The sequence below is a fragment of the Erythrolamprus reginae genome, chromosome 2 (genome assembly GCF_031021105.1).
Source record: "Erythrolamprus reginae isolate rEryReg1 chromosome 2, rEryReg1.hap1, whole genome shotgun sequence".
Classification (NCBI taxonomy): Eukaryota; Metazoa; Chordata; class Lepidosauria; order Squamata; family Dipsadidae; genus Erythrolamprus; species Erythrolamprus reginae.
In genome coordinates this window covers 158,779,449-158,804,431 of record NC_091951.1, presented here as the reverse complement: position 1 = coordinate 158,804,431, position 24,983 = coordinate 158,779,449, and the positions used below count along the sequence as shown (strand labels likewise).

The 24,983-nt window shown below is 45.8% G+C and overlaps 1 protein-coding gene across 1 annotated transcript in view; it reads right to left on the bottom strand.

Annotated features, from left to right (window-relative positions):
• Window positions 1-24,983, bottom strand: part of RNF213 (ring finger protein 213) — a 164,764-nt gene that overhangs the window by 86,206 nt on the left and 53,575 nt on the right. The window contains 11 exon segments of the mRNA XM_070740206.1: window positions 1-268; window positions 2,392-2,553; window positions 4,742-4,882; window positions 5,288-5,505; window positions 9,778-9,943; window positions 11,441-12,033; window positions 12,310-12,459; window positions 13,920-14,078; window positions 15,464-15,647; window positions 16,189-16,311; window positions 17,297-17,392. Of these exon segments, the coding sequence (XP_070596307.1) occupies window positions 1-268; window positions 2,392-2,553; window positions 4,742-4,882; window positions 5,288-5,505; window positions 9,778-9,943; window positions 11,441-12,033; window positions 12,310-12,459; window positions 13,920-14,078; window positions 15,464-15,647; window positions 16,189-16,311; window positions 17,297-17,392 (2,260 nt within the window).

Genomic DNA, 24,983 nt, shown 5'->3' with positions numbered 1-24,983 from the left:
GATAAAAATACTGGGATCGCTTCACAGACATGAACTGATTCCACCTATCCAGAAAACTCTCCATCTTCCTGCACATGTCTGGCAGAACATCTAACACATTTCCACTTCCACAAAGGTCACGCATAGAATTTAAATTAAAGTTCATGTTAATGCAAAACGGTCTCTCAGATGAACAATATATTTTGGTGATCCATTTTCGGAAAAGCATGTTTCCAGCGGAATAAATATTCATGAAGGATAATGCGAATCTACGAACGCTGGAAAATACCTGAGTGAAGAATACAGATAAAAACACAATGGTTATATTGAATCAAATAATTATTAAATAGCCTACACCGGGGTAGGCAATGGTGGTTCTTCTATGACATGTGGACTTCAACTCCCAGAATTTCTCAGCTAGCATGATTGGCTCAGGAATTCTGGGAGTTGCAGTCCACAAGTCATAGAAGAGCCAACTTTGCCTACACAATGTATTTATCCTGGCAAATGCGTAATATAGCCTCAATCAACTTTTGATTATTTGGAATACAGATATGCAATCCATAGGCATTTTCTGTGCAGCTCCCAAGTCCTGCCCATTCTGTGTTCTAACCAATAAGCTCATAAATAAACTTTGGAGAACCATTAAAAGTATACTTTCTGCTACTGATAGGAGGAATATGTGTGAGCACATGGGAAAGAGTATAGAACTGTGGAAACATAAGACATCCAGGAAAGGGCCAGAAAAATAAGATATAGGCCCATGTCTGGCTATGAGAGTGGGATCATTGTGCTATTACAATACTAAATCATTGTAGTAGCAATGAAACGATTTACTCTTGCTAGAAATTATTACAAATAGGGTGTCTTATCTGCATTATCATCCAAAAGTCTGATACGAGATGGATGTATATACCGTTTCCCTGAAAATATAACAGGAGCTTATATTTTTTTGAACCCCGAAATATGATCTTGGCCTTATTATCCGGGAGGGGGATGTTATACAGTAGGTGAGGAACATTCACCTCGCCTCATGCAGTAGGCCACCACATTCCCTCCCTGTAGGCACCGGCTGAGCAGCTGGCCCGCCGCCCCTGCCTCATGGAGTAGGACTGTGCTATGTATGCAGGGATGGGCCACACAGTGGAATGCTGGAAACACCGTTTCGGCACGCGTCGTGCACGTGCAACTGGTGCGATTCCGGTAAAAATTACCAGGTTTTTGCACATGGCCTGCTTTCTGCTTTGCCACGCTGCAGGCATCTCTTGGTGCAGTAATGGCGCCCCAAGCGAGTCCTGGCCTTTGGGAGCAGCAGCGCTGTGCTCCCAAAGGCCACAACTCGCTTGGGGCACCATCACCGTGCCGAGAGATGCCTGCGACGCGGGAGAGAACAGAACAGGCCGTGCAGCTGGAGCTCAGGCCCCGCACCATGGCCCATCTTCTCTGCAGGAGAGCACTCGCTACAAGATAAGGGCTGGCAGCTGGGTGGCAGCATGGGCAGGCCACTCGTGGCAAAGCTGCCACGAGCGGAGCAGGCTAGCAAACTGGAGAAGCCGCCACGAGCGGCGAGGCAAAGCAGGCGAGCAGATGGGAGTGTGGAGGGGGTTGCCACTTGCGGTGGAGGAAGCAGGCCACTTGGGGCAAGCAGGCAGAGCTGCCACAAGCGGCACAGTGGGACGAGCAGCGGCTGTTGACTTATTTTCCGGTTTCCAGGCCTTTTTGTTTCTGCACATGCGCGGAAGCAAAAAAAAACCTGGAAATCTCACACACGTGCATCCTCACGCAAGATCTGGCTTCTGCACATGCGCTCCCGGCCCATTCTGGTAGTGCCGGGAATGGTGGCCCACCGCTGTATGTATGGCAATAAACTTTAAACATATACAAAATGTATCTATTTTAAATTCTAGATGCTAATCTAAAATAATCAATTCCTCTTAATCAGTATCAGGCTGTTAAGATTACAGAAGTTGTTTCAAGGTGTGCCCCTATATTACCAGGTACAACATTACAGACACATGTAAATTCAAGAATAAAAATGGTTTAATTCATCAAATTTAACAGGGTTCAATAACTTTGTTCTGAAGAATGATAAAATCTTACTGACTCTCAATAAAGACTCAGACTCGCCCTGAGTCTACAGAGAAGGATGGCATAGAAATACAACCAAATAAATAAAGATGCAAAAATATCAAAATACATAATTTACTGATTAAGCAAGATGTGGGTTTTATTACGGATTTTGGCTGGCAATGATCCAGGTATTGTGATGCTTTCCTGAAAATGGAACATTATCAATACACTCTAGAAACAGCACAAAGGAAAAAGCAGGAGACAGATGTTCAATCCGCTCCCTCACATGAATTTCAATAACATTAATTTAGAACATGGAGGAAAATACAACAGGAAGCTTACTTCACAAAATTTATCCACTTGTGCACTTTGTTCTTCTTTTCCAGACATCAGCATCAACTTGTTCATCAGTTCTTGAAGCTCTTCCAGAGAATACTGCCGAATCTTCTCTTGGTCCCCATGGCTTTCTTTGATTGTCAGATCCAGAACAGTGTCCAGGCAGACCTTACAATAAAACATATATATTTACATTGGGGTCCCCAAATTTGGCAACTTTAAGACTTGTGGACTTCAGCTCCCAGAATTCTCCAGCTATCATTAAAGTGGCCAAGTTTAAAGACCTCTGATATACATAACGAAAACTGCTTATTTTAAAAATGTATTAATTCCGTAAACACTCACATTCCTAAAGAAAGCAATTTATTATCAAGTATGCTTAAAAGTGATTGTAATATAATTGAAATGCAATTGTAAATGTTACTGGGGCTAACTCCTTTTCATTACAGGCAGGCTATTTAATGCAATACAGTGGTCCCTCGACTTGCGCGTTCTCGATTAGCGCGAAACGCTGCAACGCGGTTTTTCAAAAAATATTATTTAAAAAAATAAAATATTAAAAAATATTTTTTTTTTAATTCTGTTCCCTGAATGGAGACCGCCGGCCGCTCAATCGGGCCGGCAGGGAACAGAATGGAGCGTTCCGCGGCGGGGCTGGTAGGAGGGGAGCCGAGGATGGAACCGAGCCCAGCCCCGTGGCATTCGCCTTCCTCCCGCCTGCAGCCGAGTGATCGTGGGCTCCTTCGCAACCTCAGAGAGCTTCCTGGTTTTCGTGAGCTTTCATGCCCAGGAAGCTCTCCGAGGTTGCGAAGGAGCCCAGGATCACTCGGCTGCGGGTGGCAGGAAAGCGAATGTCATGGGGCTGGGCTCGGCTCCCCCAGCCCCGCCGCGGAACGCTCCATTCTGTTCCCTGCCGGCCCGATTGAGCGGCCGGCGGTCTCCATTCAGGGAACAGAATGGAGCCTTCCGCGGCGGGGCTGGGGGAGCCGAGCCCAGCCCCGTGACATTCGCTTTCCTGCCACCCGCAGCCGAGTGATCCTGGGCTCCTTCGCAACCTCGGAGAGCTTCCTGGGCATGAAAGCTCACGAAAACCAGGAAGCTCTCTGAGGTTGCGAAGGAGCCCACGATCACTCGGCTGCAGGCGGGAGGAAGGCGAATGCCACGGGGCTGGGCTCGGTTCCATCCTCGGCTCCCCTCCTACCAGCTCCGCCGCGGAAGGCTCCATTCTGTTCCCTGAATGGAGACCGCCGGCCGCTCAATCGGGCCGGCAGGGAACAGAATGGAGCGTTCCGCGGCGGGGCTGGTAGGAGGGGAGCCGAGGATGGAGCCGAGCCCAGCCCCGTGACATTCGCTTTCCTGCCACCCGCAGCCGAGTGATCCTGGGCGCTGCCAGCCAGGCCATGCTGGCGGCAGCGGAACAATCGCTGGCTGTCAACTTTTCTTTTTAAAACTGGGCAGGAGCTGACTTGCCTCCCCAGTGCTAAAAAGAAAAGTTGACAGCCAGCGCTGCGAAACCGCCGAAACCGGAAGGGGCGAGGTGGGGGAGAACGGGAGGCTCAGCATTCCGTCAGCCGCAGCGCTGGCTGTCAACTTTTCTTTTTAAAACTGGGCAGGAGTTGACTTGCCTCCCCAGTGCTAAAAAGAAAAGTTGACAGCCAGCGCTGCGACTGACGGAATGCTGAGCCTCCCGTTCTCCCCCACCTCGCCCCTTCCGGTTTCGGCGTTCGGCAACGGAGTCCGGCGCTGGGGCCATGCGGGGCCGCTCATCCAGGGGGGCGTGGACTGGCAAGCGGCAAGCGGCAAGTGATCTGGCGGGAAGACCAAGGGAAGGTTCCTTCAGCCGCCCAACACCTGATCCGCTCCGCAGCGCGGCAGCAGCGAGGAGCCGAAGATGGGGTTTCCCCTTTGCCTTTACCCCATCTTCGGCTCCTCGCTGCTTCCGCGCTGCGGAGCAGATCAGCTGTTGGGCGGCTGAAGGAATCTTCCCTTGGTCTTCCCCGCCGCCCACACGCAAACTCCACCATCTGCGCATGTGCGGCCATGAAAAAAATGGCGCACATGCGCAGATGGTGGTTTTACTTCCGCATCCAGTATAACGCGGAAATCGGTTAGCGCGGGAGGTCTTGGAACGTAACCCCCGCGCTAACCGAGAGATCACTGTAATATCCTTTTCTTTTGTATTTTATTGTATTTCAGTGTTTAATCTTTATTTTATTTTACGCTATCAAGAGTTGGTTCAGCAGTAGAGGCAAACAAATCAAATGCATAAAGTACATTTGAAATTAGTTTTGTGTAAATTAGCGGGGAGAAAGAAAAAATAGACATGTTTAGGAATCATTTTTAAGCAATGTCTCACCTTCTGTCCTTTTTTGGGGGCCTTAATTCTGTAAATTCCTTTCTCATTGATGCTGGTTGCCAGGGATATAGATGACAACTCCACAGAGCCATGACTCTCTTTGATAGTTTTTAACCAATCCAAATATCTTGCAGAATCACGCTGCAGAGAGAAGATATGACAAGTAACAGCCCATTAGCCTGTATATTCCTAAGTCAGGTAAAATAGACACAATTTAAGCAAGACATTCTAAAATTTTTACCCCATTCTGGGTTTTCAAACACATTTTACCTACGTTTAATTTCACTAAAATCACCAAATGACATAATACTGTATTTTAGATTGGATATAATACTGTATTTAGATTTAAATTGGACTTTATGTGGCAAAATGTAACTCCAAGTTTCTCTTTGAATACAGAATACATATGTGGTCTGTAGACATTCAGGTTCAAAGAATATTGTTTTACTCCATCTCATCTTTAATGAATTAATATGCTATAAGAATAAAGCATCTTTATCAAATGCACAGCCATTTAAAGAGGTGTAATGGTGCTACAGTAATTACCAGCTTCGTGCAGAGGTTGGGATCACTTTCCAGAGCTTTCCATATATTCTCCAAACACTTCATGAATTCTTTGAATCCTGCCTCTCGCTTTAAATCATACAGCAGGGAGGAGTAGCCAAACACAGCATCATGGAAACAAGCCACACGGTCCACATCCATGTCATTCTCTCCTGCAGATATTGAAGCCAGCTCCACAAACACTTTCAGCTCATTTTTGTCTAATGGAACAGAAAAAGGCCTTCTGTGAGGTAAAAGGAAATGCATGTTCTATGAAAAGCTTTCCTGGATACATTGCAGTACTTTCTAGAATGGGTTATACAGTGGTACCTCAAGATACGAACCCCTCGTCTTACGAACAACTCGTGATACGAACCCGGGGTTCAGAAAAATTTTGTCTCTTCTTACGAACTTTTTTCGAGTTACGAACCGGCATTCGGAGACAGCTGGGAAGCCGCGCGGCTGTTTTAAAAGGTGACAGCCGGGCGGCGGGGCTTCCCAGCAGCCTCCCGAACGCCGGTTCGTAACTCGAAAAAAGTTCGTAAGAAGAGAAAAAATTTTTCTGAACCCCGGGTTCGGTTCGGGAGGTTGCTGGGAAGCCCCCCAGCCCGGCTGTGACCTTTTAAAACAGCTGCGCCGCTTCCCAGCTGTCTCCGAACGCCGAACGCGGAAGTTCGGCTTTGGCGTTCGGCTTCGGGAGACAGCTGGGAAGCCGCGCGGCTGTTTTAAAAGGTCACAGCCGCGCTGGGGGGCTTCCCACCCACCCCCCGAACCCCGAACCCGGAAGTTCGGCAAAAGTTTACGAAAGGCAGGGAGGGTGGGGGCAATCCTAATCTCAGGGGGGAGCTGGTTCCAGAGGGTCGGGGCCCCCACAGAGAAGGCTCTTCCCCTGGGTCCCACCAGACGACATTGTTTAGTCGACGGGACCCGGAGAAGGCCAACTCTGTGGGACCTAACCGGTCGCTGGGATTCGTGCGGCAGGAGGCGGTCCCGAAGATATTCTGGTCCGGTGCCATGAAGGGCTTTATAGGTCATAACCAACACTTTGAATTGTGACCGGAAACTGATCGGCAACCAATGCAGACTGCGGAGTGTTGGAGTAATATGGGCATACTTAGAGAAGCCCATAATTGCTCTCGCAGCTGCATTCTGCACGATCTGAAGTTTCCGAACACTTTTCAAAGGTAGCCCCATGTAGAGAGCGTTACAGTAGTCGAGCCTCGAGGTGATGAGGGCATGAGTGACTGTGAGCAATGACTCCCGATCCAAATAGGGCCGCAACTGGCGCACCAGGCGAACCTGGGCAAACGCCCCCCCCCCATTCCTGCCACTCTTTTCTTCCATCCTTAACAAAGTCAGACTCTTCTATCCACCTCCAAAACAAAACCACCCTGGGTAGTAGTCCCTGGGATCTTTTGCCTGTTGATCCCACAAAGGGCCTTGCAGCTATGGCTGAAATCCTAAAGTAGATAACAGAACGGCTCCCTCAAAGTCTTCATTTATCAATATACAGAAGCAGTAGCAAGTTCTCCACTTGCATTCAAATTCTTCTACCACCAAGAGCAATGTGCAGTAATCTTATCTGCATACTAGTTCCATGAAGATGACTAGTACAAAGAAAACTGTTGCAGCTACTCAGTCTCCTGTGATCCTACCATATTATTACTTGATGGCAACCATATTCATTGTGCTGCTGCTCTTGCTATTAATTTTTCTAGCTTTTCTACACCACCACAACCACAACCACCCAAATATTCATTAGCCACTTTCCCATGTGTTGTAGGTTAAATATGAGGATGTGGGCCCTCAGGCATAAAGCAATATACATTAGATCCCATGAATAGGGTATTTTTATTATTAACTCTTTACAGACAAGCTATAGCTATTGATTTTGATTCCTCACTTTGATTCCTCAAGCGCAATATTTATATTGCTAAGAGAGAAATTTTTTGAGTTTTGCTCGATTTTTCTTGCCATATTTGTTAAGTGAGTCACTGTAATTGTTCAGTTAGTAACTTGGTTGTTAAGTGAATCTGGTTTCCCCATTGACTTTGCTTGTCAGAAAGTTACAAAAGGGGATCACATAATTACGGGACATGACAACTGTCATAAATATGAGTCAGTTGTCAAGCATCCAAATAAATCATGTGGCCATAAGTCACTTTTTTCCCGTGCCGTTGAAACTTCAAACTATTACTAAGTGAACTGTTGTTGTTAGTCTTTTTACTCTTTCCCAGAATTCATGTAATTATGACCTTTATAACTTGGTTTATCCTATGTCTTAGTTCCATCTTTCTTTCAAGGTCTTCTGTATACCTTACTCTTCCATTGTTTTTATTCCATTATCAGCCAACTTAATAGAGTTTTCTGCATGTCTAGTTAGTATTGTATTGCTGCAGTTACATTTTGGGTTGAACGTAGGTGTGATGGTTCACACCTAACTATTTGCGTCCTGTGCAAATAGTTATGGACTCTGAGGATGCAGAGACAGTGGAGGGGCAAGGCAGGCATCCTGTATTCCTGGCACCTGAGAGTGACAGTGAAAGTGATAAAGAGTCAGGATTGGAACGACAGCCAGGGCCTTCAGCACTTCCTGGCATGAATGAGCTAGCATTTCCAGGGCGCAGTGACTCAGGAGAAGAGGAGCAGCTTCTAGATGCTAGGGTTCAGAGGTCATAGAAAAGACACGAATGGTTGACTAGGAGAAGAGTCACTCATAAGTAGTACTGCTAAGTAATTGGGTCATGCCCTCACACTGTAAGGAATGCCCTACTTGTTGCAGAAAAATAATATCGTTCATTTAGGAATCATCTCATCTTGACTCTTGCATTCAGTTTGGATTTTAAAAGGACACATTCTTAGCTTTACTAATGAGCTTTGGTCCCCCAGTTAATTTCTGAGAACTTCATCTGAGAACTCTGGCTACAGCTGGTAATTATTACCGGGTTTATCTTAGTTCTGGGAATTTAGCCAACTGATAACACTTTGCTAGATTTGCTTCTTTCTCTTAAAAGACTTTTACAATATTGTGATGTTTGTACATATTAAATCCTTTTTATTAGTTAGACAATTTGTGGGCATCTGATTATTGTGGTTGGTACTAGGATAGAACAGCAGATTCTTGGCTTTGTTGCTGGATAGAAGTTTTGAAATGTGGGCACAAATTTTTCATCCCAACCCTGGGATGCTTAGGGAGCCCCATCCTGGATGCCAATCTTGAGCTCATGTTGGCATCTTCTCAGTTTCCTCAGCTGTCTACATCATCAACATTCCCCTTTGTCTAGTAACTACCACCAATATTTATCTGCTGCTGGTTCCTGTAATAATCCTGTCATCACATCAATTAATGTCTTATTTGCCTCACTCCCAACATTGATTTTTCTGTTGCTGCTGCTGCAGTCATCATCAATGGCCTCTCGTTCACCATTGTACCTCCCAAACTTCTGGTGTTTGCTCTGCTCATTTTTCTTCTTCTCTTTCCATTCTTTCAGCCTTGTGATACAATACTGCATTTGAGTCCTCAATAATACCAAGGTAACCTAGCTCCTTCTTTAAAGGTCAGTTCCTCCTTCTGGCAAGGCAAGGACCCTTAAACTAGAGGTGTCATTGCCTCACACTTGATCTCCTCCAACACAGGAATCTGAAGGGGAAACATTTCCTTAACCTTTTCCTACAGTATTTATTCACAACAGCACATGTGTGACTTTGATTACACATGATCCTGCATTTAGATGTTCTATTTGTCAAGGTTTAATTCATGCTTTATCTCTGGATAGGTAACAGTAGGGAAAGGAAATACACATTCAAGTAGACAGTCTTCATTGTATATGGAAATGAAGAACCCAAAGGAGAGAAAGTCTAGAACAGTGATGGTGAACCTATGGCATGTATGCCACAAGTGGCACACATAGCCATATCTGCTGGCACAAGAGCTATTGCCCTAGCTAAAGCTCCAGGACATATGTGTGCACTGGCCAGCTGACGTCTGGCTCACATAGAGGTTCTGGGATGGCATTTTTGGCTTCCGGAGGGCCTCCTGGGGGATTTGGGAGGGATTTTTGTCTTCCCCAGGCTCCAGGGAAGTCTCTGGATCCTGGGGAGAGTGAAAAACGGGCCTACTGGGCCCACCAGAAGTTGGGAAACAGGTTGTTTCTGGCTTACAGAGGGCTTCTGGGGGGGGGGGGCAGGGGAGACAATTTTTGCCCTCCCCGAGCATTGAATTATGGATGTGGGTACTCACGGGGGCGCAATAGTGTGTGTGCACACGCTTTTGGCACCTGAGGGGGAAAAAGGTTCGCCATCACTAGTCTAGAAGTTAAAAAAATATCAGAAAAAAAATTCAAAAAGATAAATAAAGCTTTCATTAAACTTTATGTTTTCTCTGTCCAGATGTCTTCCTGCAGATTCCAACTTGATAAACAAGAGTGAAGAATACAACATAAAGTAGAGTTAAAGCTTTTTTGGGGGAAGCAACAGAGATATATCAGCTCTACCTTCCAAAGCTTCTTTCACCCAGTGAACAAACTCCTTCCTAATTTCCAGCTCTTCGAGGCACAGGCGACGTTCTTCAGTAATATCTTGCAGCAGTTGCTTAGCATCCATCAATGAAGAGCTCATAGAAGAAAGCTTTTCTTCTTGAAAGGCCTCAAATTCACTTGTCTGGAATAAAAATATTGCATGTTAAGAACACACAAATCCCCTCCCTTCATTCCAGTTTGCTTTTTTTAATCCCTCAGGTGTTAAGAGATTCACCGAATTAAACACCCCCCCCCCCCCAAAAAAAATCACTCCTTTTAGGAAATGTAGGAATATAGCAGAGGTAATAATTTGTAATTTCTACAGTTCAAGGGGAGTGGGAGTATGTAGCCACTATTTATATCACTCTTTTATAATTTTATGAGACTGTTGATATTGTATATCTTGACTTTCAAAAGGCTTTTGACAAAGTCCGTCACCAAAGGCTCCTAAAAAAGCTCTTCAGCCACAAAATTAGAGGACAGGTCTTGTCCTGGATTGGTAACTGGCTAAATTGTAGGAAGCAAATGGACAATTCTCTGGATGGTGAGAAGTGGTGTACCCCAAGGTTCAGTTTGGCGACCTTTACTTTTTAATTTATTCATTAATGATCTGGATGTAGAAGTAAATAGTGAGGTAGCAAAGTTTGCTGATGACACTAAATTGTTCCGGGTAGTGAAAAGTGAAACTGATTGTCGGGAGCTCCAGAAGGATCTCTCGAAATTGAGTGAGTGGGCAACAAAGTGGCAAATGCATTTCAACCTCAACAAGTGCAAAGTTATGCACATCGGGGCAAAGAACCCCAATTATACATACCAACTGATGGGGACCAAACTTTCTGAGACAACCCAAGAAAGGGATCTTGGGGTTTTGGTGGACAGCTCAATGAAGATGTCAACCCAGTGTGCAGCAGCAGTAAAAAAAAGCAAATTCCATGCTTGGCATAATTAGGAAGGTAATCGAAAATATGTCGATAAGTGTTGTAAAGCCTCAGGACAAATCAATGGTGACACCACTGTGTACTGTGTACAGTTCTGGTCACCGCATCTCAAGAAGGATATAATGGAACTGGAAAAGGTGCAAAAAAGGGCAACAAAAATGATAAAGGAAATGGAGCACCTCCCTTATGATACCAGGTTACAACGCCTTGGACTCTTCAGCCTTGAAAGACAGCGTTTAAGGAGTGACTTGATCAAAGTGTATAAAATCATGAATGGGATAGAAAAGGTGGATAGAGAAAAATTCTTTTCTCTATCTCGCAATACTAGGACAAGGGGGCACTCCCTAAAGCTCATAGGTAAGAAAGTAAGGACAAATCAAGGGAAGTATTTCTTCACCCAGAGGGTCATTGATTTATGGTCATTGAAACGGATATCCATGTGCCGCCTCTATGTTGGTTGAGCAGGCAGGATTCCCTTGAGTACCATTTGTTGGGGGTCAGGGTAAAGGGAGGGACTTGCCTTCTCTTTCTGCTCAAGATCCCCAATAACAATTGGTGGGCCACTGTGTGACACAGAATGCTGGAGTCGATGGGCTTTGGTCTGATTCAGCATGCCTCTTCTTATGTTCTTATGAAACTATGCAAAATCTCTTAGGTTACTGGACTGTCTTTTGAATGGTGAGTTAAAGAGATGTACTTACCAAGTTCAACAAATATTGCAGGACACGGAAATCACCAGAAAGCTTCAAAACATCCTTGACTTTGCCAATAACTTTAGCAGAATCCAATGCCAAATCCAGTTGATGGTACTGCTGGATCTGCTGGATCCGTTCACCTATCCATTCTCCATTATCTTGAGTCTGCAGTTTGCACATAATTTGGAAATCCCTTCTTAGTTCTTCATAATCATTATTAAAATCTTTGAAGAGAACATTCACTTCAGCAAATGTGAGGTCTCCCAATTTCAAGCTGTCATAAATCCTGTGGAACTTCTTGTAACAAGGATCAAATAAGCAATCACACACATCTTCCATATCTAGAGTTTCTTCAGTATCAGAATCCTCCGTGTAGTCACACAGATTCTTGGCTGTCTGCTCCCAGCAGTGCATGAAAATGTGGCTGTCTTTATAATTATACACAACTTCAGATACATGTTTCATATCTTCACTCAAATGGAGATGGGTCTCTATTTCATCATTACTGCATGAAGTGGGTTCTCTCACTTCCACAACATCATCCAAAGTTTTCTCTGCCAAATTTACACTCTGCTTTTGTTCCATTTCAGTTAAATCCACTTTAAAAAAAGGAGGAAACATAAGTTGGAGCTTAGTAAATTTCAGTTCATTTAAGCATTTGATATAACCTACTCAGATTCATTTTAGAGCACCAATCTAAAGATATTGTGTTTTCATATCTGCATTTTCAGTTGATTTCCCATTCATCGTTTCATATATTCAAGCTCTATTTTAGGAGGATATTAACAATAACGACAAAGAAGTATCAGATAGCAACTTGTAGAAGAAACTATAAACACTTATTTTACAGTGATTGTCATTTAAAAAAAATATACCTTTGAAGTAGCACTGAACTCTTCTCAACATATCCAAGAGGACTCCCAAATATGTTTGCTCCCTCTTGACATGTAATAGTTCCTGTCGTCTCAGAATTACAACTTGTTCTAATTTCAGTCCTTCATTTGAGAGTGATTGTTTCGCACATTCTGTAATCAAAATTGGGAATTACATACATACATACATACATACATACATACATACATACATACATACATACATACCACCAGCAGATTTAGACAGTGCACAGTCAAAAAACTTTAAACAATATTAACATTAAACCCATCTAGACAACATATAAACATACCGCATATACTCGAGCATAGGTCGACCCAATTATAAGCTGGGGCACCTATTTTTGCCACAAAACCTGGGAAAAGTTATTGACTCAAGTATAAGTCTAGGGTGGAAAATGCAGTGGCTACTGATAACTTGTAAAATGGAAACCAATAAAGTTACATTAATTGAGGCATTGGTAAGATAGATAGATAGATAGATAGATAGATAGATAGATAGATAGATAGATAGATAGATAGATAGATAGATAGATAGATAGATAGATAGATAGAGACAGACAGACAGACAGACAGACAGACAGACAGACGATGATAGACAGACAGACAGACATAGCTAAAATAAAATAAAATAAAATAAAATAAAATAAAATAAAATGAACCGGCCAGACCTCTTTTTCCCCATCCCCAGCACAGCCAAAAAGCAACTCTTCAGACACTCCTCACTGGCGTCTTGCGAGCGCACAAATTATTTCTCACTGAAGGGACATTTTTCCCTCCCCCCGCCAGAGGAAGTGTGGGAAGAGGGAGGCAAATGGGAGAGGGAGCCCCCTTCGCTGTAGATGATAGACAGACAGACAGACAGACCCCTTTTTCCCCATCGCGCCCAGCCAAAAAGCAAGCCAACGCAATCCCTGGCAGGGGACTGGGCAAAGTGAAAGAGAGATAGAGAAGCCCGGCTGCTGTTGCCGATTCTGCTCTTAGCATTCCCCCCAAACGAGCTCTCTCCCCCCCACACACACACACCCCTCCACTGAGCCATTCTGGGATTTGAGTGTAAGAGGCGGAGAGGCTCCCCCAAAATGCACAAACTTTCCGTGGAGCTTCTTCTTCTCTCCTCGAACCGAAGCAGTGCACGCTGCACTGCAGAAGCTGTCCAGGTGGAGCAGCCATGGACGATGCAGCTGCCTCGGGGAAGCAGGCGACGGGCAAAGCAGGCGGCGGGAGGTGGCTTCTGGTCGGGGCACATGGAACCAAGCGAGTCAGCCAAGGCTATGGGGCCTGTCCTGCCGAGCGAGCTCCCCATTGTCCCAAGGAGCCTCTCCACCTTTCTTAGGCTTGAATCCCAGGCGGCTGCATCGTCCATGACTGCTCTGCCTGGACAGCACCTACAGTGCAACGTCCAGCTGCTTCACCTCGAGGAGAGTGCAGAGGTTAGAATGCAGTACTGTTTCTAAGAGGACAGTAAAAACAAAATATGTATTTCTTTATTGTCCTGGTGATCTATGATTTCATAAAACCCAATTAAGTATGTAATTGAACTACATTCATACAATTTATCCCTCTCTCCATTTGTATAAGTAAAAGGGACTTACCAATGAATTTTGTCTTATGTTCTATAATTAGCTCCAAATGCTTAATCTGAATATTGCCTGTTATAACTTTATTAGCAGCAATTTGAAACAAAGGTTCAGCAAGGTTTATTAACGATCGAGCTTCATCAGTGAATTGGTTTAGATTGTTTCCTTCTACACCTAGTAAAATATATTAAAAACAGTAAGAAAGATTTGGAAGCAATTAAGCAATTAATTGTTCAAGTTACCTACTTTCTTCTCATCATCTGAAAACAATCCTATGCAAAATGACTTCCAAGTAGTCCTTGACTTACGATCATTAGTTCAGCAACCATTTGACAGCACTTAAAAGGACTTACAACCTGTGTCCAAACTTGCAACTAATGCAGTGGCTTCATGGTCACATGATTACAATAATGGTCACATGCTTATAACGAGTCACCAAGTACCTTGCAACCATGTGATCGCCATTTGGAGTCTTCCCTGCTGGCTACCCACTGAAGGGCTACCAAAATTTTTACTACCACAGTGTGGGCGTGGCTTATGCAGAACACCCTGCATTTTCTTTCAACATCTTTCAATGCAAATTGGGTGCTCTGGGGTGGAACTCCATTTTCACTACCCCACTGCATTCCCCCCCTCCCCCATCCGGGCAGTAGCCCACCCCTGTGGCTACCCCTAGAAACCTTCTGCCCCTGCTCTTTTCAAGGGGCTTGCTGGAGGGGGAAAAAAAGGACTGTTTTTCAGCCAGCCTCATTGACAGCAAAAACATTCAAATTTCTCAGGATGAGTTTTGCTCTTAAAGGGGCAGGAAAAATTCTGCTTGCTGTAGAGACTTGAGTCTCACTGCCAAGCAGTATTTTTGCTCCTTCCGTTTTAGCAAAGAAAGGGACAGACTCAAAGAAGGAGCCACAACCCCCCCCCCCCCCCATCTACAGTCTATTTTCACATAACCTCTAACAAAAATGCTGCCTGCAAGATTGATTTTGTCCCACATAGGGTGAAGTGTCTCCAGCAAGCAATAGGAGAATGAAGTCCCTGGGCTTGAAAAAAAGCTCAGATCATGAAGTTCTGAGCTGCTTCTCCACAGCCCAGCACTATAGTTTCCTTCTGTGCATGGAGGGGAAATGCCTGCCTCCCTCTCTCCACTTAATAACCACACTTGGAAAAGCCAGGTTGCAATCGTAAGGCTGTGTTAAGTCATGTAGTAGGACACATTGCAACCACCTCAGTATATGACTGTGATTTTGGGCTCAATTACAGTAATTTGTCAAGGATTCTCACTATCCTATCCCACTTACACACATACTTTCCTACATCTGATTGTTTAGCCCTGCACACAAATATAACTATTATTTTTGGCAAAGGGGAATTTTTTAAAAATAATAATATTCTTTCAGTCAAAACACAAATGTACATTCATGAAGCAGATGGCTATTTTATCATAATTTCATACAATATACATGTATCAAATATCCAAATATATGAAATATCCAATACAACTCCTCCATTGTTCTTTACAGTCCCTCAGACTATAAAAATAATTCTGTAAATGATTTACATACGATTGAAAGTGAATATAAATCTGCTCTCCTCCCATTCAAGCAGATGCTTTAGTATAGCTTGAAAATCTGTTGAAAGTGTCCCCGTATTATCCTTTGGCCAGGATTTTATGATGGCGGCAGATATAATTTTACCCAGCTTGTTCAGATCATATTTAGATATCAACTCAAGCAGATTCTGTTGTTTCTAGAAAAGCCATAGAAAAAAAAAAAGAATGTAGTATTAGGCAGTAATAAAATTCAAAATATCATGCAACAATTCTGCACCTCTATTGAGATGGTCACAAAATTCAGTTTATCGTGTAATGGGATTTCCCCCACTGGAAATGTATTTTTCCATGTGAATTTTTCTTCCATTTGTTGAGATAGAGATACTGCACTTATAAATAGATAATCACAACTCTGTGGAAATGTAGGCTCCTATACTGTTAGTCCTTGATTTGCAACATTTCATTTAGTGACCATTTGAAGTTACAAAAGGCACTGAAAAAAGCTGATTTATGACCATTTTTCGTTGGCTGTGGTGGCGAGGGCTTGCGATGGAGGGTGGAGGAAGCGGCCATGGGAGGGCGAGCTGCCTCAGGGAGGAGGATCGGGTGGGACCAGGTGGGGGCTGGAATTTCTCCGCCAGGGCGAAGGGCGGGCGAGCGGCGAAGGGCGGGCGAGCGGCAGCGAGGAGTTTGCGTGGGCGGTGGGGAAACTCCTCGCTGACGCCAGCAAAAAATTACCTGGTATGCTGAATCAATAGCTTCAAGCGCACAATTTTCAAATATTTGCAAAATCGCAGAATCAAATTTTTGAATTTCCTCATAGTGACTACAGTAGATTTTAATTTGCTCAACTGCTCCTTCCTAATTAGAAAACATCAAAGCAAAACACAATTTTGGGTTACAAAATATTTCTAATCTCCAAAGTGGAGACATAGATAAGAAGAATTTGTGATTAAGGCAATAAAATCTAAATATAATGAACTATTTTTCAAAATATATTATCCTTTTCAATAGTCTTTCTAAAACAATTGGGCATTTATAGTCACTTAATTTATTTTATTTTTTTAATTGGTATACTTCAGAGAATCTCAAAAGGTTACAAACACACAGGCAATCTCTCCAAAGTTTAATATCCTCCAACCCTCTTCATCCCTGCTGGGGAAGGACCTGAAACTCAGGAATGCAATTCTCTGGACAGGCAATAGCAACATCCTCAACAGATCTCAATAAAGCATACCAAAAATGCATTTTCTTCCCAAAACAAGTCTTAGACAAGAAAGAATATAATAAGAGACTTGGTTCAGATAATTTACAGAATCTGACAGACATGATATTATTAACTAACAAACAGCTCAGTAATGCTGAGAATTGTAGTCATCACATATCTGGAGGAAAGGAGGTTAAGAAAGATGGTTGTAGAAGCAAAGCCAATTATTAGCTTAAATTGTGTAGTTGTGCCAAGCCATACTTTAACCATTAACTGTTGAACAGAGTGTACATTGAGCAACAACCTATACAATCGCACATCAGCTCAAAACAAATGGCATGTTTATATTACTGTAATGATTCATTTTTGTCCCAAATCATATTTTGCTGATGCTAAAAACTCCAGCAGTTTTGCCAGATATGATAGTGATCAGACTAATCTTTGTTTAATGACAATAAACGAAGACACGTCACAAAACTATTATATAAAAGCTTTCCATACACTTCAAATAGGTTATGCTCATCTAGATCTCAATTTATTAATACAAGCAGATTAATATCTCATTCATGACACTCCAAGCAGCGATTGCGGGGTGCTTAGCAAGGGGAGGCACGGCGGGACAACTCCATATCTACATACCTGTTTAATTCTGATTTTCAAAATTGTAATTAAAGTTTCTTTCCAATGTTCAGAAAAACTATTAGGAAACTTTATTTTCAAAAAGTGATCCCATACCTACAAAGAAAACATTATTTTACATTTTAAAGTCACAAATGAAAAACTATTTAAGGCAGAAGTAGGAAGAACCGTTGCACTTACCTGAACGGTCTTCTCGCTGCACTGCAAGGAGAGTCCAACATGGGTTAATCTACAGCCTATTGGAAGGGACTGAGTTAAAAATTAGCATAAATAACCGGTCCAACCCCCATGTTGCCCTCTCTGGGTCAGTCTTATAATAAAACGAAGTCATAGTGTTAGAAAAACAAGAAAACTTTATTCAACTGATTCAACAGAATCCAACTCAACTATGAATCGTCTAGTGACCCTGGGCCCGTTAGCCGGGTGGGTTTGGACTCTCCTTGCAGTGCAGCGAGAAGACCGTTCAGGTAAGTGCAACGGTTCTTCTCCACTTGCACTGCTTCGGAGAGTCCAACATGGGATATACCCAAGCTTTAAACCATTAGGGAGGGAGAAGGCTGGACCAGGGGCGCAGACTCCGTGCAAACTCTCTGCAACACTCTGCGTCCAAAGGCCGCTTCCGCTGAAGCGAAACTGTCCAAACGGTAGTGCTTGATAAACGTATTGGGGGCAGTCCAGGTTGCTGCCCTACAGATATCTTCAAGGGGGCCCTGTGTCGCCCAGGCCGCTGATGTGGCTGCACTTCTAGTAGAGTGGGCCGTGATACCTCTAGGTATTGGTGCCGACCTTGATTTATATGCTATGGCGATGCAGGAGCGTATCCAACAACTGACCGTCTTAGAGGATACTTTACTCCCCATGGATGCCGGGAAGTAGGAAACAAACAGGGCCTCTGTTTTCTGGAAGGAACCTGTCCGTCTTATGTATATTTTGATGGCACGACGGACATCAATCTTGTGCCACTTTAGTTCCAGTGGATGTGATCCTTTGGCACAAAAATCCGGAAGGATGATGTCTTGTGACCTGTGGAAGACCGTGTTTACTTTTGGTAAAAAGGTAGGATCAGGCCTCAGGACTACATTGTTTGTATGAAATATGCATAAGTCCGGTCTGATTGACAAGGCCGCGAGTTCGGATACTCGCCTCGCTGATGTGATTGCTGTTAAGAAGGCCGTTTTAAACGATAAGAGACGAAGTGGAATATCTCTTAGAGGTTCGAAGGGAGGTTCTGTCAAGGCCTGCAGGACCAGAGGTAAGTCCCATGTAGGGAATCTGTGAATGGTGGGGGGTCTGATATTCGATGCCCCCCTGATAAAATCCCGAATCCATGGGTGTTGTGAAATTGGGCGAGAAAAGTCCATTTTAAGGATTGTGGCTATAGCTGCCGTTTGCCTGCGAAGCGTGTTGGGTGACAGACCTTTGTCCAACCCAGCTTGTAAGAATTCTAGGATCTGGATTACGGAAGGGACCTGTGGGTCCTGATGACGGTTTCTACAAAATAAACAGTATGCCCTCCATGTGGCCTGATAAATGCGGGTCGTGGAGGGTCGGCGAGCTGCCTGCATAGTATTTATTACTTTGTCCGGTAGTTGTTCTCTCCTCAATCTCTCCCCCTCAAGTGCCACACGGCAAGACTCCACCACTGAGGGTCTGGGTGGTAAATCGACCCCTGTGTCAGGACCACCTTGTGGTGTGGGATTCGCCAGGGGGGAGAAATTGAAAGACCCATCAAGTCTGCGAACCAAGGCCTCCTGGGCCAGAATGGGGCCACCAAGAGGATTTCCACTTGTTCTTGCAGCAGTTTGTTGACTACCCTTGGGATCAGACAGACTGGGGGAAAGGCATATAGCAGACCCTCCGGCCACTGGCATGACAGGGCATTGATCTGCTCTGCTCCCGGCGAGGGGAACCTTGAAAAGAACCTGGGCAATTGGTTGTTGTGGTGGGTGGCAAACAAATCCACCTGTGGTGTCCCGTATTTGTGAATGATCTCCATGAACAGATCGTTGCCCAGGCTCCACTCCGCCGGATCTATGGTGGTCCGGCTGAGCCAGTCTGCTTGAAGATTCGAGATGCCGGATATGTGTTCCGCCCTCAAGGATGATAGGTGACGTTCCGCCCATTTGAACAGGGACTGGGATTCCCTCATCAGGCGACCCGATCTTGTGCCACCCTGATGGTTGATGTGCGCCCTTGTCGCCACATTGTCTGTGAGGATCAATACGTTTTGACCTCTGACCTGTGCAGTGAAATGTCTGAGAGCCAGGTGAACGGCTCTGAGCTCCAGGTAATTGATGTTTGGGCATGTGAGCTCCTCTTCGGTCCAAAAGCCCTGGGCCACTCCCACCTCGGAGTGCGCTCCCCAGCCCGAGAGGCTCGCGTCCGTTGTTATGGTCATCTCCTGTTGTGGCAGGAACGGTGATCCTTGCGTGAGGGCTGATGACTTCCACCAAGGAAGTGATTTCCTTACTTCGTGCGAAATTGCCACTGATGCGGACGAGTGACTCGTTCTGTTCCTCTGAAAGGGAATGAGGAACCATTGCAGAGGCCTGGCATGGAGCCTGGCCCAAGGTAGAATGTCTATACAAGATATGAGTACCCCCAACAGTTGAGAGAGGAAGGCTAAGGTCGGAGAACGGTTGCGTTGTAGCTGTGTGACCAAGGTTTTGACCTTGGCTTGTCGCTCTGCTGAAAGGAAGACCATGCCGGTTGTGGTGTCTATGTTGGTGCCTAGGTGAGGTAGGTACCTTGTTGGTGTAAAGTGGCTCTTTTGATGATTGATGGAGAAACCGAGGTGTTCTAGTGTCCTCATGGTTTCTGTTAGGTCGTGGTGAGCCCGTCCAGGACTTTTGGACAGGATGATGATATCGTCCAGATACGCCATGAGGCGTAGTGGACGAGACCTGAGATGAGCTGTGAGTATGTCCAGCAACTTTGTGAATGTCCTGGGTGCCGATGATAGGCCGAAAGGCATGGCCTTGTACTGGAAATGCTGGTTGTCGAGGCAAAACCGAAGGTATTTCCTGTAATCCTGATGTACTGGGATATGCAGGTAGGCCTCTTTGAGGTCTATCGACGTTAACCAATCCCCTTGGCGAATTGCTGCTAATATTGTCTTTAGGGAATGCATCTTGAAACGCCGATATTTGAGGTATATGTTCAGTTGCTTCAAGTTTAGAATGAGGCGGCAACCACCGGAGGCCTTGGGTACTATGAACACGATTGAATAGTATCCCCGCCCCTCCTGATGGGACGGTACCCTTTCGATGGCGCCTATCTGGAGGAGGTGGTTGATCTCGTGATACAGAAGGTTGTTCTTGAGGTTGTTGAAGGTTGTTGGGCATTGCAGGAACCTGCTGGGAGGTTCCTGAATAAATTCCAAAGTGAGACCTTGAGCTATAGTCCTTAGAGCCCAAGAGTCTGTAGATATGGCTTCCCAAGAGGCGGTGAAGTGTTGTAGCCGTCCTCCTATAGGAAGGTTCTCGATGGAGTCATTTGTTCCTTCTATAACCTCCTCTGCTGGAGCCTCTGTATGGTCTCCTTGATTGTTGGAATTGTTTATTCCGGTCTCCAAAGCCACCCCTGTCTGCTCTGTACGAAGTTTGAGAGTATGACCCCTGAGTGTATGACCTTCCAACCTGGGGTGCATTGGAGGAGGCCTCTGCCCGAAAGGGTGGACGTCTGAAGTATGGTGTGGTCCGTCTGTCTTGCCTCCTATAGGTTCTGGGTAAGACCTTCTTCTTGTCTTTATCCTCTATGAGGACCTTGTCAAGAGATTCACCAAACAATTTAGCACCATCAAATGGGGCTGAAGCCAGACGCCATTTGGACTTGGCGTCAGCTTGCCATGTCCGGAGCCAGAGTAAGCGTCGAGCCGACTGATTTGCTGCTAGAGCCCGTGAAGAAAAACGGGATGCCGATAAAGTGGCGTCCGCGGAGAACTCTGCTGCCGCTAATAGCTTGTTGAGGTCTTGCCTCAAGCGGCCATCTTCCGGTCCTAGCCTCGTGAGCATGTCTTGCAGCCAAAGGACCGACGCCCGGTTAAAAAATGAAGCAGCTGAGGCTGCTTTGAGGGCCCATGCATTCATTTGATGGGCCTTTTTGATTATGCTCTCGGCCCTCCGGTCTTCTGGTCGTAGGCCGTCTGCCACCTCTGATGGCACTAGTGCATTAGAAACAAGAGCCGCTACAGGGGCATCGACAGATGGGAATTCTAGTAAATTCTCCAATTCTGGTTCAAATGCATAGAATTTCCTTTCTGAGACTGTTGGGCCTAGAGCACCCGCTGGGTATTGCCAGGGTCTTTTAACATTGTCCAAGAACAATTTGGGAGCAGGTATACAGTCTGCATCCCTCTGGGTTTCAGTAAGTACCCTTGAGGTCGGTTGAGTGATCTCTGCCTGGTCAGCGGGCTTGCCAGGTGCATCTGAGGCGATAGTTAACTTAGCCTTGTTCAAGAGCACACGAAAAATAGAGGGCCTAAAGAGGCCAGTATATGCCGGGGGTTCTGGAGGTACACCCTCATCCTCTGATAGGCCATCATCCGGATCAGAACCATGCTCCCTAAATCCCATGTCCTCCTGAAAGGATTCGTGCGTGGGAGATGGGGGTGCCGGAGCTGCCCATATATTCCTCTGGACAGATGGAGAAGGGCGAGGCGAAGCAGGGGGGGCACTGGGCATGTGTTGTTGGGCCCCAGCCACTATGCCATGGGAATAGGCCGAAGCAATCATGTCCTGCAATGCAGGTGGCAGGCGTTGCCAGGTGTCTGGGGAGGATCTGAGGCCAGCTGCTGTCGGGGTGAATGAGGCAGTTGGCATTGGTTGAGATGCCATGTGCCATGCCGGGGAAGAAGAAGAAGAAGGCCTGGTAATGTCTGGCCTAGTTGGCTCTGCCACCTGGGATGCACCCCCAAATCTATCCGGTGACCAGTCCCGATCAGTTGCTGATCCCATGCCCTCCGGGAGCCCCGGGGGGGTAGTACCTGTTATAGGTGCATTTTGTGGCATGGCAGCTTGCTTTTGTGCCTCCAATTGCTCCTCCAGGGCTTTGATGCGCCTTTCAGCATCTCTCATTGCAGAGGAGGTTTGCGAAGATTTAGACTTGGGCTTGGAAGAGTGAGACTTCTCCTTAGCCTTTGTGACCGGGGCCTCAGCTGTCCCCTGTTGGGCTGGATCGGCCATGAGGATGATTATAAGGCTCCGTGAGACCAACAGGTAATTATAGCTGCGTTTGAGCAATTTGGTCAGTAAAAATGGCCGCCGCTATTATGTTCCGCCTCTTCCTGTTGCACAGGACATCCGGGCGATATAATTGGGTAATCGGACTGTCCGTCAATCCTCCAAGATGGCGGCCCGGAGCTAAGCCTCAAAATGGCGGCGCCCTGTGTTTGGCGCCTTTATTGTCATGGCCGCGCCCATTACAGCTGCCGTTGCGAACGGCGATGCTTTTCTCGGGCTTCCTGGCTCGGCGCTCCGCTCGCCGGCTCGTTTCCCAGCCGCGGCTTTTCTTCCCTGGCGGGAAATTCAAATGTCTTCTTTTCGTCGTCTCCGGCTCCCGATGGTCGCTCCGAACAGAGGTATGGCCGCGCAGGCCGGGGACCTCGTTCCTTGGGCGACGCCCGGTCCTTGGAGCTGTACCCTCGCAGGGAAGAGGCTCCGACCTGGGTGAAGAGAAGTGGGCATAGCTCCGCAGAACCAGGGGCCCAAACTGCCGAACTACATTGTCCAGTCTCTGAAAGACAAACAGAAAAAAATTTTATGTTAGTGAATATCTTAATATGCTTTATAATAAAACAATAAAAAACAGTAAAAGTTAAGCAAATGTACAAGCCAAAACAACAAGACTACAAGAGTCATAGGAGGAAAAACTCATGAGTCCCTCCACTATGACTGAGTTTTTTAGACTGACCCAGAGAGGGCAACATGGGGGTTGGACCGGTTATTTATGCTAATTTTTAACTCAGTCCCTTCCAATAGGCTGTAGATTAACCCATGTTGGACTCTCCGAAGCAGTGCAAGTGGAGAATGAGAGTATTTATTCCATTCAAATGGAAACATTTAACTTTAATACTAGAATACTTCATAATCTATTAGAATACATGCTATGAAACGTCAGTTAACTCTAAATAAAAGGGAGAGAGAATGAGCATTGAATCACCTGATACGCTCCTTCTCATAGTAGAGGAGTCAGGATGGGTTGTACCCGCTCATTAGAGGCAGGACTGAGTCAGAAGTATAAAACCAATGGATCCACCCATTGACCCCAGTTTTCTGACGAATCTGAAGCAGTGACTCAGTATGGTGAGCACATTTATAGGAACTAAAACTGAAAAACGAAGTAAACTACAAGTACCATCCAACTGGACAAGAAATGAAGTAAAAGGTATAGTAAATTGGCAGAAGATAGAACCACCAGAACAGAACCTAGATACAGACCTAAGGGACTACTGTGGAGAAAGGAAGGGCAGGGGCCTGACTGCTGACTCCTCTACTATGAGAAGGAGCGTATCAGATGAGTCAACACTCATTCTCCATAGAGGGAGGAGTCAGCAGTCAGGATGGGACATACCAAAGCTGCTGTCCCAAGGGCAGGTGTTATGCAGCATGCTGTACTACTCTCTGCAGGACCCTGCACCCATAAGCCACCTCCGCCGAAACGTACTTGCCTATCCGGTAATAGTGGATGAAGGGAGGGGGAGAAGCCCACATGGCTGCTTTGCACAGCTCTTCCAGAGGACAGAGTGGACCAGGCCGCTGTCATGGCCACACTGCAGGTCAAGTGTGCCATGATGCCTAGTGGCCACTGGAGAGAATCTATGTCATAGGCCTTGGCTATAGCAGTGTGAACCCATCTACCGATGGTGCTTGAGGAGACCTTGAGACCTAGGGATTGAGGGAGGAAACTGACCAGGAGAGCCTCCGTCCTCCTGAATGGGTGGGTCCTCCCCATGTTAATGCGAAGAGCCCTTCTGACATTGAGGATGTGTCTCCTCCGTTCAGAGGGGTAGGAAGCTGGAGCGCAGAAGGTTGGAAGAATGATATTTGCCCCCTATTGAAGGCGGAGTTGACTTTTGGGATGAAGGCCGGATCGAAGAGTGACTTTGGCATGATGGAAACAGCACAAATCATCCCTAACAGATAAGGCTGACAGCTCCGAAATGCACCTAGCTGACGCTATGGCAATGAGGAAGGCTACCTTCAGAGACAAGTAACGTAAGGACACTTCTCGTGATGGTTCGTACAGCGGACTTGTGAGGGAGTGAAGGACTCTGGGAAGATCCCAAGTAGGAAAATGGTTTAACACTGGAGGATGTGCGTTGGAGAGGCCCTTAAGGAACCTGGAGACCAATGGAATGTGACCCAGGGCCGGCCAGTGACTGCAGGTGGTTGCAGAGGAAAGGACTGCTGTTTGTCGGCGTATTGTGTTAGGTGAAAGCCCCTTGTCAATGCCTTGCTTAAGGAGCCAGAGGACCTTGGAGAGGAATATGGATGAGGGAGACCTTGGAGTTTGCACCAGGAACAGAACACTCACCACGTGGAAGGATAGATGCGTTCTGTGGACGTTCAGCATGCCTTATGAATGTATTCAATGACATTACTGTACTGTCATAATCTTGACTTCTCAGGATGCCCTGCTCAAACGCCAAACAGTCAGTCAGCACCAGCTGGGATCTGGGTGGAGCAGG